Source organism: Cherax quadricarinatus, unplaced genomic scaffold (assembly GCF_038502225.1).
Source record: "Cherax quadricarinatus isolate ZL_2023a unplaced genomic scaffold, ASM3850222v1 Contig1100, whole genome shotgun sequence".
Classification (NCBI taxonomy): Eukaryota; Metazoa; Arthropoda; class Malacostraca; order Decapoda; family Parastacidae; genus Cherax; species Cherax quadricarinatus.
In genome coordinates, this window is record NW_027196126.1 from 65677 (window position 1) to 88296 (window position 22620).

Genomic DNA, 22620 nt, shown 5'->3' on the forward strand with positions numbered 1-22620 from the left:
TATGTATAAAATTTTTCTTTAAACATTTTCACTCCCTAGATGAAGACTACTCTAGCGGCTATGGCTTTGGTGAGTGGTCTAGTAGCACTGCCTTGAAATGAGTTATTTTAGGACAAATGGAATTCAGATGAACATATTTGTTGACTGATTACTTTGCTAATAACCTGAGTTGCCTTGACATTCTTTAACTTTAGAATGTTTTTTTTTTAAATTGTGCATATGCACGAATTAAAATACTTTCATGTGCGTTTTGTAATATGCATGTACAGTATAATCTAAAATTCACAAGGTGATGAAAATTATATACAGGACTTTTATCGCTGCAATGAGACTTGGTGTGAACTGTGTTTACTGTAACATCTATTGCATCCTTAAATTGACTTGTTTCCCTTTCTCATTCACACACATTCCAACACAAACATAGCTAAGTTTATTCTGACATGATCTTATTATTTAAGAAATGAGTGATATGGTAATTGTGACAGAGTATCATCAAGTTTAGTAAACTTGAACATCGCTCCCCAACCATAAAAAGAGTCGAAGGTCTTTCTAATCAAATACAGAAAACATAGGGATTGCAAGTGTTCCTGACTTTGTGCAGCAAATGCAGTCCAGGCTCATGGCAGCTTGTAATCTCAGGTCATCAGTACTTAATTCTTCATTTGTGAACAGCACTGATCTGAAATGTCTTGCTATCTAAGTGTAAGAGTGACTCCAGAGCCTAGATAATATTCAGGCTCGTAAGTTATTTTAAGTACAATTTTAGGAAGAAAATTGGTGATACATTGACATTTTGTTATCATTATTACAATGCGTAGAATATTTTCTTTAAAGTGTAGCCTAAAAAAAAAATTCAACTTGGATGAGTCATTGTTATTTTTATTCATCCATTTATCCATGAAGATACAGTGGACTTAAAAAATTAATTAATATAAACCAAGATTCCAAGTGCAGTTCAGGAAATTTTAGTAATAATGATAGCATTTTGCTTAGCATACTTTTTAAAGTCGATAGAAATCACTGTGGTGAACACAATATATGGGAACTAGGAGAGGAGCTTGTTACTTGTTAGTGTAAAGAGGTGACAGGAGCAATGGGATAGGCATGTATACTTTTACTAAAGTACATGTTAATGCAGCTTCTATGACCTCACTTGTCTCATCACATCCATGTGGTGTAGCCACCAATTGAAGCATAATTCTCTGGAGGTCTGTTGTTCAAAAATGTCTCAGTGAAGGCGATCATATTGCGATGAACATTAACCCTTAAACTATCCAAACGTAGATCTAAGTTCACACGTGTAGCGCTCTGAACGTAGATCAATGTTCGATTTTACATTATTTCTTATGTAAAGAAAACGTAGATCTACGTTCAGAGCACTACGCATGCAAACGTAGATCTACGTTTGGACAGTTTAAGGGTTAACTTACTCACCATAGAGAACATCCATACCTATTATTGTGCCTACTACATACATAGAACATTACACTCAAATATAAACCCTCCACTTAAAATTCTCCTTACCAACCTTAACAGGACACATGACCATAACACAAGACACAGATCACTCTTTGATGTTCTTTGTGTCCATTTCGCACTATGTAAAAACTCTATAAACATAAAGGGCCTAAAAATCTGGAATTCGTTGCCGGTGAATACCAAAGGAACCCTGTCAGTAAATCAATTCAAGACTCATCTTAAAAGCCACCTGTTCACCCATAACTAAATACTCAATACCCAACCTTACCAACAAAGCTACCAAATCACTCTCCACTGCCTCAAATTATAATTGCTCACTGTGTTATTCCCCTAGCCTCAGAACCCCAAAAGTAAATGCTCAGAGTACAATAAATTCTCATATTTTAACGCAAATACTTAATTGCAAATGTTGGCTAACATATATAGCAGTTCCTCGAGTGTAGAACAGCTCCCAACTAGAACAATTATGTATGTGTATTTTTGTAAGTGCTTTTGTAAATGTATTTTTGGGGGTCTGAAACCAACTAATCTAATTTACATTATTCCTTTTGGGAACAAATTTGTTCAGTATTGGCAATCGAACAGCCTTCTGGAATGAATTAAGTTCGTAACTTGAGGTACCACTGTATTTGATATAAGTATAACCTATTGTATAATTAGTGTAACCTGATCAAACTATGTTTTGTACGTCTAGTATTAAGTAACCAGTAATCTGTTAAGTTTAGACTGCCCGTAATGCCAAGGCATGATAGTGGCTCTTTGCACTACAAATCATTGTAAACCCTCATTGTAAACTTCCTATGCATATATACATCCTACAATATGTCAACCACATTGTAAACTTGGAAGGAAATAAAAAATGTAAATCTGACAAAACTGTGCACATGCACACTAATATTAGCAATTAAGCCACAAATGTTGGCAGGTGGGATACTCATAGGCTGGCTCCTAGTGTTTATTAAGACTAAATAGGAATTTATGGTGATTGCTCTTGAGTAGCAGGTATGACACTGGGGCAGTCTTTTGGTCTTGTATAAGGCACAAGACTGCTTGCTGAGCTGGGATTGTGTTGGACTTCATTATAACAGAAGAATCCATCACTGATATCTACTCTTATCATGACTTCTAACCCTGTTATCTAGAACAGAGGGAGTTTTCAATTAACCAAATCCTTGGCAATTTGTCTTATGCACATGATGCACCATTATGGTCAAGCAAACAACTGTTTCCTTCTGGGCTGCTGCATTCCTTCACCCACTTTGGCACTTCTCATACCTATATACTGTGTTCACTCCAGTGATCTCTATTGACTGTACACCTTGTCAGTGAATAACAAAATCATAAAGTAGATGAATGGTTCAGAGAACCGACAAGTTAATAAATTAGACACGTGCAACACTTGGGTATCCCCATTGAGGAAACGTTTCGCCACACAGTGGCTTAATCAGTCCATACAAAGGAGAATGGTGAAGAACAAGAGGAGTTTGAGGTAATCAGTCCCTCAGTTTGAGTCTATATAATCAGTCCATCAATCTTGAAAAGAATATGTGCAAAGAAGTGGCATATGACAGGGTGGATAGGGGGGCAATGTGGCAGATGTTGCAGGTGTATGGTATAGGAGGTAGGTTACTGAAAGCAGTGAAGAGTTTTTACGAGGATAGTGAGGCTCAGGTTAGAGTATGTAGGAGAGAGGAAGATTATTTCCCAGTAAAAGTAGGCCTTAGACAAGGATGTGTAATGTCACCGTGGTTGTTCAATATATTTATAGATGGGGTTGTAAGAGAAGTGAATGCGAGGGTCTTGGCAAGAGGCGTGGAGTTAAAAGATAAAGATTCAAACACAAAGTGGGAGTTGTCAGAGTTGCTCTTTGCTTATGACACGGTGCTTTTTGGAGATTCTGAAGAGAAGTCACAGAGGTTGGTGGATGAATTTGGTAGGGTATGTATAAGAAGAAAATTAAAAGTGAATATAGGAAAGAGTAAGGTTATGAGGATAACGAAAAGATTAGGTGATGAAAGATTGGATATCAGATTAGAGGGACAGAATATGGAGGAGGTGAATGTATTCAGATATTTAGGAGTGGACGTGTCAGCAGATGAGTCTATGAAGGATGAGGTGAATCACAGAATTGATGACAGGAAAAGGGCGAGTGGTGCACTTAGGAGTCTGTGGAGACAAAGAACTTTGTCTGTAGAAGCAAAGAGGGAAATGTATGAGAGTATAGTTGTACCAACACTCTTGTATGGGTGTGAAGCATGGGTGATGAATGTTGCAATGAGGAGAAGGCTGGAGGCAGTGGAGATGTCATGTCTGAGGGCAATGTGTGGTGTGAATATAATGCAGAGAATTCGTAGTTTGGAAATTAGGAGAATGTGTGGGATTACCAAAACTATTATCCAGAGGGCTAAGGAGGGATTGTTGAGGTGGTTCAGACACGTAGAGAGAATGGAACAAAACAGTCTTCAAGCTGGCACTGGACAAGCACCTAAAGTCAGTTCCTGATCAGCCGGGCTGTGGCTCGTACGTTGGTTTGCGTGCAGCCAGCAGCAACAGCCTGGTTGATCAGGCGCTGATCCACCAGGAGGCCTGGTCACAGACCGGGCCGCGGGGGCGTTGACCCCCGAAACTCTCTCCAGGTAAACTCCAGGTAAACTTAGAGAGTGTATAAATCTGTAGTAAGGGGAAGGCAAGGAAGGGGTCGGCCTAGGAAGGGTTGGAGGGAGGGGGTAAAGGAGGTTTTGTGTGTGAGGGGCTTGGACTTCCAGCAAGTGTGCATGAGCGTATTTGATAGGAGTGAATGGAGACAAATGGTTTTTAATACTTGACATGCTGTTGGAGTGTGAGCGAAGTAACATTTATGAAGGGATTCAGGGAAACCGGCAGGCCGGACTTGAGTTCTGGAGATGGGAAGTACAGTGTCTACACTCTGATGGAGGGGTGTTAATGTTGCAGTTTTCTAACTGGAGTGTAAAGCATCCCTCTGGCAAGACAGTGATGGAGTGAATGATGAAAGTTTTTCTTTTTCAGGCCACCCTGCCTTGGTGGGAGTCTGCCGATGTGTTAATAAATAAAAAAAAAGGGGCTTATATACTGTAGGCAGGTGAGGTGCAGCAGTCATAGGTGGTATCACATTTGACAAATCCGAATGAAGAAGTAGATCATGCCTAAAGGTTAGGCAAGTGAAGAATTCCCTGTATTAAAATCCCAAGATGTTGCTGTCTGACAGGAATTTAGATGAATGGTTCAGGGAACTGACAAGCTGAATTAGTTTAATAAAATTGTCAGTTTACAATGTGCACAACCCAAAATCAGTGCAAAACTTTCCTTGCTGATACTTGGCCACGTTTTCAATACATGATTAAAAATCTCATCAGAAACATCAAGGTTTATGGTACTGAATTTTATATTAAATATGGCGACAAAATTCCAACTTCAGTGTTAAGGTGGGTTATAGCTCAGTGGTAGTTCCTTTCACTTGCACCCAAAAGACCCAACTTCAGTCACTAGTAGTATAAACTACATGCAAGTCTCCTTACACTTTCTGGCCTTTTTTACCTATTAGTAAATAGTTTACTATCATGGGTTACTTAGGGCTGGGCTTGAAAAGAGCTGAGATAGGATAATAGCTCATAGCCTGTGTATTCAGTGGTTTTAAAACACAATGACTACAAGCACCAGAGGCCATTACTCTGGGCAGGTGTTTTTCCATAACATTCATGTTTGATGCTATATACATAGCAAAGATGGTTTTTTTTTTTCCCACTGAGGCAGGGTGACCCAAAAAGAAAGAAAATCCCCAAAAAGAAAATACTTTTATCATCATTCAACACTTTCACCTCACTCACACATAATCACTGTTTTTGCAGAGGTGCCCAGAATACAACAGTTTAGAAGTATATATGCATAAAAATACACAATATATCCCTCCAAACTGCCAATATCCCAAACCCCTCCTTTAGAGTGCAGGCATTGTACTTCCCATTTCCAGGACTCAAGTCCAGTTATATAAAATAACTGGTTTCCCTGAATCCCTTCACTAAAAATTTCCCTGTTCACACTCCAACAGCTTGTCAGGTCCCAAATACCATTCGTCTCCATTCACTCCTATCTAACACGCTCATGCACGCTTGCTGGAAGTCCAAACCCTTCGCCCACAACACTTCCTTTATCCCCTCCCTCCAACCTTTTCGAGGATAACCCCTACCCCGCCTTCCTTCCCCTACAGATTTATACGCTCTCCATGTCATTCTACTTTGATCCATTCTCTCTAAATGACCAAACCACCTCAACAAACCCTCTTCAGCCCTCTAACTATTGCTTTTATTAACTCCACACCTTCTCCTAATTTCCACACTCCAGATTTTCTGCATAATATTTACACCACACATTGCCCTTAGACAGGACATCTCCACCACCTCCAACCACCTCCTCACTGCTGCATTCACAACCCAAGCTCCACACCCATATAAGAGTGTTGGTACTACTATACTTTCATACATTCCCTTCTTTGCCTCCATAGATAACATTTTTTGCCTCCACATGTACCTCCTCAATGCACCACTCTCCTTTTTTCCTTAATCAATTCTATGATTAACCTCATCCTTCATAAATCCATCCGCTAATATGTCAACTCCCAAATATCTGAAAACATTCACTTCTTCCATACTCCTCCTCCCCAATTTGATATCCAATTTTTCTTTATCTAAATCATTTGATACCCTCATCACCTTACTCTTTTCAATGTTCACTTTCAACTTTCTACCTTTACACACACTCCCAAATTCGTCCACTAACCTTAGCAATTTTTCTTTAGAATCTTCCATAAGCACAGCAGAAAGTAATTGTGCCACTTCCCATTTTGAATGTGATTCCCCAAAATTTAATCCCACCCCTCTTACGAACGCCCTAGCATTTACTAAAAATAATTTCTTGTTGGACATATATAGAAGTTTATGGTACATTTGATTATAGTTTTGATACAGTTACAGTAAAAAAAGGCAGTTTGATTAAATTGAATGCCAACAGAAAGCCACTTATTATGCATAGATTTTGAGCAAACTAATCCTAGAACTTAACATAGTACTTAATTCTAGTCATAGCATATTTTAGGCAATTATTTATTTATTATTTTATTAACACATCGGCCGTTTCCTACCAAGGCAGGGTGGCCCGAACAAGAAAAACTTTCATCATTCACTCCATCACTGTCTTGCCAGAGGCATGCCTATGCTACAGTTATAAAATTGCAACATTAACACCCCTCCTTCAGAGTGCAGGCACCATACTTCCCAATTTTGGGCAAATACAGATAATTTGCAGTAAATTTGTATCACATCAATTATATGCCTTTAATTTTTTTGAGTAGTAGTATAGTGGTGACAATATTGAACACATATTACAGGCATATCTTGAATAAAACCTTTAAAAAAATTTAACAGTTATTTTTAAAAAGTGTCATTAAAGTTGTTGTTAGATAAGGAACTTGTGGCACTTTTAGGCAGTGTGATCCATAATTTTTGGGTCTTTCATTCTCATGGAGTTTCTGAACAGGTTGAGTCATACATGTGATAATGTATCAGAGTAATACTTGTCCCTTATATTGTTTCTGTGGGTTTTGTTGTAGCTCGCCAGGAAGAGTTTAAGTTCTGGGTTAATGTTTGTACTGAATGTCCTGTATACATAGTGCACACAGTAGTACGTTTGAATATTTTTGTTAGTTAAACAAATTTAAACCCAAATGAGTGATTATTCTAAGAGCTGATTTCTACTCTGTAGCAATGGGATTCAGGTGATTTACTCTTGTTGATCCATATCCATAAATGCTATAGGTGGTATGGATAGATTAGGGAGTAGTACAAAATAGGGATGTTTGCTGTATATAATACTACATTACTGAGAGAATGCACACTGCTTTGAAGATTGTATTCAAAATATTCTTTGTGTGTATTGAATTTTAGTTTGCTATGTGAATGACAAAGATGGTGACATTGTTGCTGTGTTAAATACAAAAATGGTAACATAATCTATGAAAATAAAAACTACAATACTTGGAGTAGAGTTTTGGGGCATATTTTTATTATCTTGCTCACTTTGCCTGCTATGCTACACCTTCCTGGCTACTCACATAATACCTCTCAGCCAGCACTCTGCCTTGCTTTCCTGTTTACCATTTAAAGCAATTTTGCATTTCAACTTTTTCTCTTAAGGTATTTTAATTATACTGTTTAGCAAAATATTTCTCATTATTTTACTGTAAGACTAAGTAAAATAATGAGAATTATCTTAGTTATAAAGCATTAGTAATTAATAATTGCAATAATAATAATTAATAACAATAATATAATTAATAATATTAATAATATAATAATAATAATAATAATACAGTATAATATAATAATGGTATTCTTATTATTATTATTAACTATAATGCACATAAACTAACTGCTTCACTCATGGGTAACCCAGTCAATACTTAGCATTATTTTGATACAAATAAATAGATGCAGATTAAGCTTTTTGTGTTCCAATAGTTTGCTTTATGAATAGCTTTAATAAATCACTTCATAAAGAACCAAATAGACCTAAATATTGTTGCAAGAGCTTGCTCTCCACCAGCATTTCTTAATGACTGTCAGCAGTTTGCAACTGGTATGCTAACACAGACTTGCAGCCATGTTGTGTCTTTGTGAATGTCATAGGTTGAAGGCGTCAATGATTGTGTGCTGATTGTTATTGTTTGCCGATGTCTTCTCATCTGAAATTCACATATTGTTGTATTTCATGAAGCGATGTATGTTACAACCTGTATGTTTAAAACCTACACACGTATGTGTCCTGTTCAAATATATCACGGTGCTTGCATTTAGCATTTTCGAGTTGATACTCGGCTCTGAGTGTGAGAATGATCTTGTTGAATTCAGATTAATAAAATTTGACGTTTCATTTAATGTTAATCTTTATAATACTGTTAACAGCAGTAGATGGACTGAGACATTGCTGTGTTTATTTGTATTCTTCAGTTACAGTTATATATTTTTTGAAGAGGAATGTTAAGAAACTAAATCAAAAAACTTATTTGTATAGTTTAAGTTATAGCAAATATATAAAGAAATTAATTGTACATTTGTTTTCTTGTATTTCATATAAACTATAGACCACAAATCCTCCAATATTTTACAGGTAGCAAACGTAACAGCCGTATTCAGTTCAATGCCTTGCCAGGGAGCACACGTGCCGACTTTAAGTTTTCCTTCGATTTCAAGACTACAGCTGATGAGGGTATTATCTTCTATGCTTCAGGCAAAACTCATCGTGACTATATCACCTTCTATCTTAAAGATGGCAAGGTAATGTACAGCTTTATACTTCATATTTAGTATATGGTTAAAAATGTCTTTAGAAATTTTATTTAGTTGAACTCTTATACTAAATTTGTATCTGAACTTTTTTTTTTTACTGAATTTAATGCATTAATTTTGTACCCAGTGCAAAAAAAATTTAAACTGCATATATAACATATATAGCATATAGGTTGTAGGTTGGTAGACAGCAACCACCCAGGGAAGTACTACCGTCCTGCCAGATGACTGTGAAACAAAAACCTGTAATTGTTTTGCATGATGGTAGGATTGCTGGTTTCTTTTTCTGTCTCATAAACACGCTAAGATAACAGGGATATCTTGCTACTCCTACTAACACTTTGGTCACACTTCACAGACACGCACATGCATATATATATATACATACATCTAGGTTTTTCTCCTTTTTCTAAATAGCTCTTGTTCTTTTTATTTCTTCTATTGTCCATGGGGAAGTGGAAAAGAATCTTTCCTCCGTAAGCCATGCGTGTCGTATGAGGCGACTAAAATGCCGGGAGCAATGGGCTAGTAACCCCTTCTCCTGTATACAATTACTAAAAAAGAGAAGAAGAAAAACTTTATAAAACTGGGTTGCTTAAATGTGCGTGGATGTAGTGCGGATGACAAGAAACAGATGATTGCTGATGTTATGAATGAAAAGAAGTTGGATGTCCTGGCCCTAAGCGAAACAAAGCTGAAGGGGGTAGGAGAGTTTCAGTGGGGGGAAATAAATGGGATTAAATCTGGAGTATCTGAGAGAGTTAGAGCAAAGGAAGGGGTAGCAGTAATGTTAAATGATCAGTTATGGAAGGAGAAAAGAGAATATGAATGTGTAAATTCAAGAATTATGTGGATTAAAGTAAAGGTTGGATGCGAGAAGTGGGTCATAATAAGCGTGTATGCACCTGGAGAAGAGAGGAATGCAGAGGAGAGAGAGAGATTTTGGGAGATGTTAAGTGAATGTATAGGAGCCTTTGAACCAAGTGAGAGAGTAATTGTGGTAGGGGACTTGAATGCTAAAGTAGGAGAAACTTTTAGAGAGGGTGTGGTAGGTAAGTTTGGGGTGCCAGGTGTAAATGATAATGGGAGCCCTTTGATTGAACTTTGTATAGAAAGGGGTTTAGTTATAGGTAATACATATTTTAAGAAAAAGAGGATAAATAAGTATACACGATATGATGTAGGGCGAAATGACAGTAGTTTGTTGGATTATGTATTGGTAGATAAAAGACTGTTGAGTAGACTTCAGGATGTACATGTTTATAGAGGGGCCACAGATATATCAGATCACTTTCTAGTTGTAGCTACACTGAGAGTAAAAGGTAGATGGGATACAAGGAGAATAGAAGCATCAGGGAAGAGAGAGGTGAAGGTTTATAAACTAAAAGAGGAGGCAGTTAGGGTAAGATATAAACAGCTATTGGAGGATAGATGGGCTAATGAGAGCATAGGCAATGGGGTCGAAGAGGTATGGGGTAGGTTTAAAAATGTAGTGTTAGAGTGTTCAGCAGAAGTTTGTGGTTACAGGAAAGTGGGTGCAGGAGGGAAGAGGAGCGATTGGTGGAATGATGATGTAAAGAGAGTAGTAAGGGAGAAAAAGTTAGCATATGAGAAGTTTTTACAAAGTAGAAGTGATGCAAGGAGGGAAGAGTATATGGAGAAAAAGAGAGAGGTTAAGAGAGTGGTGAAGCAATGTAAAAAGAGAGCAAATGAGAGAGTGGGTGAGATGTTATCAACAAATTTTGTTGAAAATAAGAAAAAGTTTTGGAGTGAGATTAACAAGTTAAGAAAGCCTAGAGAACAAATGGATTTGTCAGTTAAAAATAGGAGAGGAGAGTTATTAAATGGAGAGTTAGAGGTATTGGGAAGATGGAAGGAATATTTTGAGGAATTGTTAAATGTTGATGAAGATAGGGAAGCTGTGATTTCGTGTATAGGGCAAGGAGGAATAACATCTTGTAGGAGTGAGGAAGAGCCAGTTGTGAGTGTGGGGGAAGTTCGTGAGGCAGTAGGTAAAATGAAAGGGGGTAAGGCAGCCGGGATTGATGGGATAAAGATAGAAATGTTAAAAGCAGGTGGGGATATAGTTTTGGAGTGGTTGGTGCAATTGTTTAATAAATGTATGGAAGAGGGTAAGGTACCTAGGGATTGGCAGAGAGCATGCATAGTTCCTTTGTATAAAGGCAAAGGGGATAAAAGAGAGTGCAAAAATTATAGGGGGATAAGTCTGTTGAGTGTACCTGGTAAAGTGTATGGTAGAGTTATAATTGAAAGAATTAAGAGTAAGACGGAGAATAGGATAGCAGATGAACAAGGAGGCTTTAGGAAAGGTAGGGGGTGTGTGGACCAGGTGTTTACAGTGAAACATATAAGTGAACAGTATTTAGATAAGGCTAAAGAGGTCTTTGTGGCATTTATGGATTTGGAAAAGGCGTATGACAGGGTGGATAGGGGGGCAATGTGGCAGATGTTGCAAGTGTATGGTGTAGGAGGTAGGTTACTGAAAGCAGTGAAGAGTTTTTACGAGGATAGTGAGGCTCAAGTTAGAGTATGTAGGAAAGAGGGAAATTTTTTCCCAGTAAAAGTAGGCCTTAGACAAGGATGTGTGATGTCACCGTGGTTGTTTAATATATTTATAGATGGGGTTGTAAGAGAAGTAAATGCGAGGGTCTTGGCAAGAGGCGTGGAGTTAAAAGATAAAGAATCACACACAAAGTGGGAGTTGTCACAGCTGCTCTTTGCTGATGACACTGTGCTCTTGGGAGATTCTGAAGAGAAGTTGCAGAGATTGGTGGATGAATTTGGTAGGGTGTGCAAAAGAAGAAAATTAAAGGTGAATACAGGAAAGAGTAAGGTTATGAGGATAACAAAAAGATTAGGTGATGAAAGATTGAATATCAGATTGGAGGGAGAGAGTATGGAGGAGGTGAACGTATTCAGATATTTGGGAGTGGACGTGTCAGCGGATGGGTCTATGAAAGATGAGGTGAATCATAGAATTGATGAGGGAAAAAGAGTGAGTGGTGCACTTAGGAGTCTGTGGAGACAAAGAACTTTGTCCTTGGAGGCAAAGAGGGGAATGTATGAGAGTATAGTTTTACCAACGCTCTTATATGGGTGTGAAGCGTGGGTGATGAATGTTGCAGCGAGGAGAAGGCTGGAGGCAGTGGAGATGTCATGTCTGAGGGCAATGTGTGGTGTGAATATAATGCAGAGAATTCGTAGTTTGGAAGTTAGGAGGAGGTGCGGGATTACCAAAACTGTTGTCCAGAGGGCTGAGGAAGGGTTGTTGAGGTGGTTCGGACATGTAGAGAGAATGGAGCGAAACAGAATGACTTCAAGAGTGTATCAGTCTGTAGTGGAAGGAAGGCGGGGTAGGGGTCGGCCTAGGAAGGGTTGGAGGGAGGGGGTAAAGGAGGTTTTGTGTGCGAGGGGCTTGGACTTCCAGCAGGCATGCTTGAGCGTGTTTGATAGGAGTGAATGGAGACAAATGGTTTTTAATACTTGACGTGCTGTTGGAGTGTGAGCAAAGTAACATTTATGAAGGGATTCAGGGAAACCGGCAGGCCGGACTTGAGTCCTGGAGATGGGAAGTACAGTGCCTGCACTCTGAAGGAGGGGTGTTAATGTTGCAGTTTAAAAACTGTAGTGTAAAGCACCCTTCTGGCAAGACAGTGATGGAGTGAATGATGGTGAAAGTTTTTCTTTTTCGGGCCACCCTGCCTTGGTGGGAATCGGCCGGTGTGATAATAAAAAAAAATAAAAATAATATAACAAAGTAATCCCCCACTTGGTATTGTCTTTCACTATTGCATTGCTACTTAAGAAGTTACATGATAAACTGGTTTGCATTATTTTTTATATTATCAGGCATATTTAGTTGTTTTAAATATAAAATTTCATTCAAATATGAAAAATATTTGATAATTTTTATTTAGAAATGCATTAAATTCCTCAGCTGTTATGGTTATGCTTTCCTGAAAATCATTCATTAGATAAGTTTTTGGAATTCAGAAGCCACATTCCTATAGACACCCATTCTGATCAAATGCTCACACATGCCTGTTGGATGCTCAAGCCCTTACTACTCAAAACCTTCTTCACACACCCTCCTCTCCCTCCAGCCCTTCCTGGGATGACTCCTGATCCTTCTAGCTTCCACCCCAGATTTATATTTCTTTCTAGTGATCCTATTTCTTGCCTCACTCAACACTATTGTTAATGAAGAGCTTGTAAAAATATAGACCTGGATGACTGCTAATAAACTTACACTTAATATTGACGAAACCTTCTACATTATGTTTGGGAATAGAACAGGTATTGCCCTGCTGAACATAACGATTAACAACACTCATATTGCTAAACATGAGTGCAAATTCCTGGGCCTGCACCTTGACACAAACCTGAAATTCAACACCCATATCCAACAAATAACAAATAAAGTATCCAAAACAGTTGGGATCCTCTCTAAAATACATAACTACGTACTACAATCAGCCTACTCACACTATGCTATTCACTCATCAATCCTTATGTATACAATAGACCCTCGGTTATCAGCCGTTCCTGTTATCGGCCAACTCGGTGATCGGTCGGTTTTTCGACTCCCGGAAATCGGCCCTTTCGGACACGTCTGTCCGCCGTCTGGGGCATTTGTGCGTCAGTTTGGCTGTCTCTTGGTGCGTGAGGGTAATGATTAGCTGTTTTTGGTGAAAATGCTTGTTTTTAGAGGAGCTCTTATATTTGTCAAGATGTAGTCAAATGAAAATACAGCTGTCCCAGTAATTTTCATAGGTTTGGTTTTTAAGATATTAATACATAATCAGTTATATACATGTATGTTTAGGAACCCAGCTACTTGCTGGCCTTCTGATGGAATGAAGTTGATATTAACCCGTAAATGGTCCAAACGTATATATACGTTTTTTCAACATTTGAAAGTATGTAAAAAAAGCAGATCTTCTTTTTTTTTTTTACATTTGAAAATGTGTAAAAAACTTTGGTGTACTTTTTTTTTTGTTATATTTGAAAATATGTAAAAAAAAAACGTAGATCTACTTTTGGAGCACTACACATGTGAACGTAGATCTGCTTGGACCGTATACGGGTTAAGTCTCCTTCAATTTTTTTTTTTTTTTTTAACAAGTCAGCCGTCTCCCACCGAGGCAGGGTGGCCGAAAAAGAAAGAAAATCCCCAAAAAGAAAATACTTTCATCATCGTTCAACACTTTCACCTCACTCACACATAATCACTGTTTTTGCAGAGGTGCGCAGAACACAACAGTTTAGAAGCATATATGTATAAAGAGACACAACATATCCCTCCAAACTGCTAATATCCTGAAACCCCTCATTTAGAGTGCAGGCATTGTACTTCCCATTTCCAGGACTCAAGTCTGGCTATATAAAAATAACCGGTTTCCCTGAATCCCTTCACTAAATATTACCCTGCTCACACTCCAACAGATCGTCAGGTCCCAAATACCATTCGTCTCCATTCACTCTTATCTAACACGCTCATGCACGCCTGTTGGAAGTCCAAGCCCCTCGTCCACCAAACCTCTCTTACCCCTTCCTTCCAACTTTTTCGAGGACAACCCCTACCCTGCCTTCCTTCCCCTACAGATTTAATTTATTTATTTTTTATTATCACACCGGCCGATTCCCACCAAGGCAGGGTGGCCCGAAAAAGAAAAACTTTCACCATCATTCACTCCATCACTGTCTTGCCAGAAGGGTGCTTTACACTACAGTTTTTAAACTGCAACATTAACACCCCTCCTTCAGAGTGCAGGCACTGTACTTCCCATCTCCAGGACTCAAGTCCGGCCTGCCGGTTTCCCTGAATCCCTTCATAAATGTTACTTTGCTCACACTCCAACAGCACGTCAAGTATTAAAAACCATTTGTCTCCATTCACTCCTATCAAACACGCTCACGCATGCCTGCTGGAAGTCCAAGCCCCTCGCACACAAAACCTCCTTTACCCCCTCCCTCCAACCCTTCCTAGGCCGACCCCTACCCCGCCTTCCTTCCACTACAGACTGATACACTCTTGAAGTCATTCTGTTTCGCTCCATTCTCTCTACATGTCCGAACCACCTCAACAACCCTTCCTCAGCCCTCTGGACAACAGTTTTGGTAATCCCGCACCTCCTCCTAACTTCCAAACTACGAATTCTCTGCATTATATTCACACCACACATTGCCCTCAGACATGACATCTCCACTGCCTCCAGCCTTCTCCTCGCTGCAACATTCATCACCCATGCTTCACACCCATATAAGAGCGTTGGTAAAACTATACTCTCATACATTCCCCTCTTTGCCTCAAAGGACAAAGTTCTTTGTCTCCACAGACTCCTAAGTGCACCACTCACTCTTTTTCCCTCATCAATTCTATGATTCACCTCATCTTTCATAGACCCATCCGCTGACACGTCCACTCCCAAATATCTGAATACGTTCACCTCCTCCATCCTCTCTCCCTCCAATCTGATATTCAATCTTTCATCACCTAATCTTTTTGTTATCCTCATAACCTTACTCTTTCCTGTATTCACCTTTAATTTTCTTCTTTTGCACACCCTACCAAATTCATCCACCAATCTCTGCAACTTCTCTTCAGAATCTCCCAAGAGCACAGTGTCATCAGCAAAGAGCAGCTGTGACAACTCCCACTTTGTGTGTGATTCTTTATCTTTTAACTCCACGCCTCTTGCCTAGACCCTCGCATTTACTTCTCTTACAACCCCATCTATAAATATATTAAACAACCACGGTGACATCACACATCCTTGTCTAAGGCCTACTTTTACTGGGAAAAAATTTCCCTCTTTCCTACATACTCTAACTTGAGCCTCACTATCCTCGTAAAAACTCTTCACTGCTTTCAGTAACCTACCTCCTACACCATACACCTGCAACATCTGCCACATTGTCCCCCTATCCACCCTGTCATACGCCTTTTCCAAATCCATAAATGCCACAAAGACCTCTTTAGCCTTATCTAAATACTGTTCAATTATATGTTTCACTGTAAACACCTGGTCCACACACCCCCTACCTTTCCTAAAGCCTCCTTGTTCATCTGCTATCCTATTCTCCGTCTTACTCTTAATTCTTTCAATAATAACTCTACCATACACTTTACCAGGTACACTCAACAGACTTTTATTTTTTTTTTTTTTATTATCACACTGGCCGATTTCCACCAAGGCAGGGTGGCCCGAAAAAGAAAAACTTTCACCATCATTCACTCCATCACTGTCTTGCCAGAAGGGTGCTTTACACTACAGTTTTTAAACTGCAACATTAACACCCCTCCTTCAGAGTGCAGGCACTGTACTTCCCATCTCCAGGACTCAAGTCCGGCCTGCCGGTTTCCCTGAATCCCTTCATAAATGTTACTTTGCTCACACTCCAACAGCACGTCAAGTATTAAAAACCATTTGTCTCCATTCACTCCTATCAAACACGCTCACGCATGCCTGCTGGAAGTCCAAGCCCCTCGCACACAAAACCTCCTTTACCCCCTCCCTCCAACCCTTCCTAGGCCGACCCCTACCCCGCCTTCCTTCCACTACAGACTGATACACTCTTGAAGTCATTCTGTTTCGCTCCATTCTCTCTACATGTCCGAACCACCTCAACAACCCTTCCTCAGCCCTCTGGACAACAGTTTTGGTAATCCCGCACCTCCTCCTAACTTCCAAACTACGAATTCTCTGCATTATATTCACACCACACATTGCCCTCAGACATGACATCTCCACTGCCTCCAGCCTTCTCCTCGCTGCAACATTCATCACCCACGCTTCACACCCATATAAGAGCGTTGGTAAAACTATACTCTCATACATTCCCCTCTTTGCCTCCAAGGACAAAGTTCTTTGTCTCCACAGACTCCTAAGTGCACCACTCACTCTTTTTCCCTCATCAATTCTATGATTCACCTCATCTTTCATAGACCCATCCGCTGACACGTCCACTCCCAAATATCTGAATACGTTCACCTCCTCCATACTCTCTCCCTCCAATCTGATATTCAATCTTTCATCACCTAATCTTTTTGTTATCCTCATAACCTTACTCTTTCCTGTATTCACCTTTAATTTTCTTCTTTTGCACACCCTACCAAATTCATCCACCAATCTCTGCAACTTCTCTTCAGAATCTCCCAAGAGCACAGTGTCATCAGCAAAGAGCAGCTGTGACAACTCCCACTTTGTGTGTGATTCTTTATCTTTTAACTCCACGCCTCTTGCCAAGACCCTCGCATTTACTTCTCTTACAACCCCATCTATAAATATATTAAACAACCACGGTGACATCACACATCCTTGTCTAAGGCCTACTTTTACTGGGAAAAAATTCCCCTCTTTCCTACATACTCTAACTTGAGCCTCACTATCCTCGTAAAAACTCTTCACTGCTTTCAGTAACCTACCTCCTACACCATACACTTGCAACATCTGCCACATTGCCCCCCTATCCACCCTGTCATACGCCTTTTCCAAATCCATAAATGCCACAAAGACCTCTTTAGCCTTATCTAAATACTGTTCACTTATATGTTTCACTGTAAACACCTGGTCCACACACCCCCTACCTTTCCTAAAGCCTCCTTGTTCATCTGCTATCCTATTCTCCGTCTTACTCTTAATTCTTTCAATTATAACTCTACCATACACTTTACCAGGTACACTCAACAGACTTATCCCCCTATAATTTTTGCACTCTCTTTTATCCCCTTTGCCTTTATACAAAGGAACTATGCATGCTCTCTGCCAATCCCTAGGTACCTTACCCTCTTCCATACATTTATTAAATAATTGCACCAACCACTCCAAAACTATATCCCCACCTGCTTTTAACATTTCTATCTTTATCCCATCAATCCCGGCTGCCTTACCCCCTTTCATTTTACCTACTGCCTCACGAACTTCCCCCACACTCACAACTGACTCTTCCTCACTCCTACAAGATGTTATTCCTCCTTGCCCTATACACGAAATCACAGCTTCCCTATCTTCATCAACATTTAACAATTCCTCAAAATATTCCTTCCATCTTCCCAATACCTCTAACTCTCCATTTAATAACTCTCCTCTCCTATTTTTAACTGACAAATCCATTTGTTCTCTAGGCTTTCTTAACTTGTTAATCTCACTCCAAAACTTTTTCTTATTTTCAACAAAATTTGTTGATAACATCTCACCCACTCTCTCATTTGCTCTCTTTTTACATTGCTTCACCACTCTCTTAACTTCTCTCTTTTTCTCCATATACTCTTCCCTCCTTGCATCACTTCTACTTTGTAAAAACTTCTCATATGCTAACTTTTTCTCCCTTACTACTCTCTTTACATCATCATTCCACCAATCGCTCCTCTTCCCTCCTGCACCCACTTTCCTGTAACCACAAACTTCTGCTGAACACTCTAACACTACATTTTTAAACCTACCCCATACCTCTTCGACCCCATTGCCTATGCTCTCATTAGCCCATCTATCCTCCAATAGCTGTTTATATCTTACCCTAACTGCCTCCTCTTTTAGTTTATAAACCTTTACCTCTCTCTTCCCTGATGCTTCTATTCTCCTTGTATCCCATCTACCTTTTACTCTCAGTGTAGCTACAACTAGAAAGTGATCTGATATATCTGTGGCCCCTCTATAAACATGTACATCCTGAAGTCTACTCAACAGTCTTTTATCTACCAATACATAATCCAACAAACTACTGTCATTTCGCCCTACATCATATCGTGTATACTTATTTATCCTCTTTTTCTTAAAATATGTATTACCTATAACTAAACCCCTTTCTATACAAAGTTCAATCAAAGGGCTCCCATTATCATTTACACCTGGCACCCCAAACTTACCTACCACACCCTCTCTAAATGTTTCTCCTACTTTAGCATTCAAGTCCCCTACCACAATTACTCTCTCACTTGGTTCAAAGGCTCCTATACATTCACTTAACATCTCCCAAAATCTCTCTCTCTCCTCTGCATTCCTCTCTTCTCCAGGTGCATACACGCTTATTATGACCCACTTCTCGCATCCAACCTTTACTTTAATCCACATAATTCTTGAATTTACACATTCATATTCTCTTTTCTCCTTCCATAACTGATCATTTAACATTACTGCTACCCCTTCCTTTGCTCTAACTCTCTCAGATACTCCAGATTTAATCCCATTTATTTCCCCCCACTGAAACTCTCCTACCCCCTTCAGCTTTGTTTCGCTTAGGGCCAGGACATCCAACTTCTTTTCATTCATAACATCAGCAATCATCTGTTTCTTGTCATCCGCACTACATCCACGCACATTTAAGCAACCCAGTTTTATAAAGTTTTTCTTCTTCTCTTTTTTAGTAATTGTATACAGGAGAAGGGGTTACTAGCCCATTGCTCCCGGCATTTTAGTCGCCTCATACGACACGCATGGCTTACGGAGGAAAGATTCTTTTCCACTTCCCCATGGACAATAGAAGAAATAAAAAGAACAAGAGCTATTTAGAAAAAGGAGAAAAACCTAGATGTATGTATATATATATATATGCATGTGCGTGTCTATGAAGTGTGACCAAAGTGTAAGTAGGAGTAGCAAGATATCCCTGTTATCTTAACGTGTTTATGAGACAGAAAAAGAAACCAGCAATCCTACCATCATGCAAAACAGTTACAGGTTTTTGTTTCACAGTCATCTGGCAGGACGGTAGTACTTCCCTGGGTGGTTGCTGTCTACCAACCTACTTATCCCCCTATAATTTTTGCACTCTCTTTTATCCCCTTTGCCTTTATACAAAGGAACTATGCATGCTCTCTGCCAATCCCTAGGTACCTTACCCTCTTCCATACATTTATTAAATAATTGCACCAACCACTCCAAAACTATATCCCCACCTGCTTTTAACATTTCTATCTTTATCCCATCAATCCCGGCTGCCTTACCCCCTTTCATTTTACCTACTGCCTCACGAACTTCCCCCACACTCACAACTGGCTCTTCCTCACTCCTACAAGATGTTATTCCTCCTTGCCCTATACACGAAATCACAGCTTCCCTATCTTCATCAACATTTAACAATTCCTCAAAATATTCCTTCCATCTTCCCAATACCTCTAACTCTCCATTTAATAACTCTCCTCTCCTATTTTTAACTGACAAATCCATTTGTTCTCTAGGCTTTCTTAACTTGTTAATCTCACTCCAAAACTTTTTCTTATTTTCAACAAAATTTGTTGATAACATCTCACCCACTCTCTCATTTGCTCTCTTTTTACATTGCTTCACCACTCTCTTAACTTCTCTCTTTTTCTCCATATACTCTTCCCTCCTTGCATCACTTCTACTTTGTAAAAACTTCTCATATGCTAACTTTTTCTCCCTTACTACTCTCTTTACATCATCATTCCACCAATCGCTCCTCTTCCCTCCTGCACCCACTTTCCTGTAACCACAAACTTCTGCTGAACACTCTAACACTACATTTTTAAACCTACCCCATACCTCTTCGACCCCATTGCCTATGCTCTCATTAGCCCATCTATCCTCCAATAGCTGTTTATATCTTACCCTAACTGCCTCCTCTTTTAGTTTATAAACCTTCACCTCTCTCTTCCCTGATGCTTCTATTCTCCTTGTATCCCATCTACCTTTTACTCTCAGTGTAGCTACAACTAGAAAGTGATCTGATATATCTGTGGCCCCTCTATAAACATGTACATCCTGAAGTCTACTCAACAGTCTTTTATCTACCAATACATAATCCAACAAACTACTGTCATTTCGCCCTACATCATATCGTGTATACTTATTTATCCTACAGATTTAAATGTTCTCCATTTCATTCTACTTTGATCCATTCTCTCTAAATGACCAAACCACCTCAACAACCCCTCTTCAGCCCTCTGACTAATACTTTTATTAACTCCACACCTTCTCCTAATTTCCACACTCCGAATTTTCTGCATAATATTTACACCACACATTGCCCTTAGACAGGACATCTCCACTGCCTCCAACTGCCTCCTCGCTGCTGCATTCACAACCCAAGCTTCACACCCATATAAGAGTGTTGGTACTACTATACTTTCATACATTCCCTTCTTTGCCTCCATAGATAATGTTTTTTGTCTCCACATATACCTCAATGCACCACTCAGCTTTTTTCTCTCATCAGTTCTATGATTAACCTCATCCTTCATAAATCCATCTGCCGACATGTCAACTCCCAAGTATCTGAAAACATTCACTTCTTCCATACTCCTCCTCCCCAATTTGACATCCAATTTTTCTTTATCTAAATCATTTGATACCCTCATCACCTTACTCCTTCAATTATTAAGCAATATTTATCTGTTTAAATGTTTATGACTGTTTTCAACCCTTTAAGGGTCCAGATCCCCAACCCACAGGGTCCAAGAATTAAAAAAAAAAACTCCATATGAAAGGGTAGAGTATTTTTCTGAAGGTAATAAAGCAAATAGTATGAAATTTTTTAGAAAACTGACGAAATTACACTTTTGTGAATTTTGCTCTGTCAGTGATATTTACGAGTCTTATTTTCGGCCAATTGCATTGTTCCACTACACCAAATTCTTAGCTATTTTGCTAGTATGTTTTCCATTTTATCTACTGAGCACAAGAAATCACCCACTTAACTATTTCATCTACTCAGTAAAGTGATTGGAAACTGGTAATTTGGCCAATTTCACACAAAGTTCAAAATATTCCAGTTTCAAAATAAGGTCCAGAATAAACAATGCGGGCATTCCTGGCACTAAAATAACATTTCCTCTGTTTATTAGTTATGTTTCTAGGTTTTACACATGAGTTCCATTTTGATTTTTCATTCACATAAAGAATTTTTATTCTCACCAAAAAATAGATGATTTACTGTTATGCAATATTGTAATAATTGTATAAATAATATCAGTACATTTGTGAATGCTCAAGAGACCCACCAGCTGATGTGTATTGGACATGATGTGTATTGGAATGATGTGATTTGTTTACTTTTAAACATTGGCAAAAATCAAACATTTCTGCTACTTTGAGCTCAGTTTCGAGCTATTTTGAGTATTAAAACCAATCAGCATCATCTCTAGTTCTCTGATATATCTTCCATTCTATCAAATGAGACCAAGAATTCGTGAATACAGCTGTAAAAACCATATGAAAATACACCACAGACTCGCTGTGTTAATCCAAAAACACAGTCACAGTTTTTTCTCATTATGCACTGCATGCTGCAGGATTTGTTTATATGGTGCACACTTATTACATAGATGCATTCTCTCATATCTAGACCCAAATTTACTGCTCACAGCTCATCTGAGTGAACTGAGCTCATGACGTAGTACTGCGGCTTGGACCCTGGCTACAAAGCTGTAGAACTACAGGATGGACCCTCAAAGGGTTCAAATTACCACCAGAATTGGCTATATTTGCATGTGCTGTGTAGACAGCTCCAATTGTGACTGTATTTTTAAGGTTTCATTGTAAATTGTGCAAATATGTATTCCTCAGGTTTGTCTCTGGTACATGTTGAGCTAATACATTTCATGTCATTATGTAGTAGATTGCTGTTTTACCTCATTTTGATCAGATTTGTGTATCCAAGTAAGTTCTAAATGTCTGTAGTATTAAGCTTTAGCCCAGTTTCAAAAAGAATAAGGAAGGTTAGGTTTTGCATTTAGTGCAGCTTGTCGTCTTGACCATAGACAACATGGCACTGTTGTAAAAGCAGTCAAATTGGTGGCTGT

At 39.1% G+C, this 22620-nt stretch overlaps 1 protein-coding gene across 4 annotated transcripts in view; it reads left to right on the top strand.

Annotated features, from left to right (window-relative positions):
• Positions 1-22620, top strand: part of LOC138851589 (laminin subunit alpha-like) — a gene marked incomplete at its 3' end in the record, with an annotated part of 94103 nt that overhangs the window by 56197 nt on the left and 15286 nt on the right. For 2 of the 4 annotated variants that reach the window (XM_070080844.1, XM_070080842.1), the window contains 2 exon segments: positions 40-69; positions 8659-8825. In XM_070080844.1, the coding sequence (XP_069936945.1) occupies positions 40-69; positions 8659-8825 (197 nt within the window). 4 annotated transcript variants of the gene reach the window in all.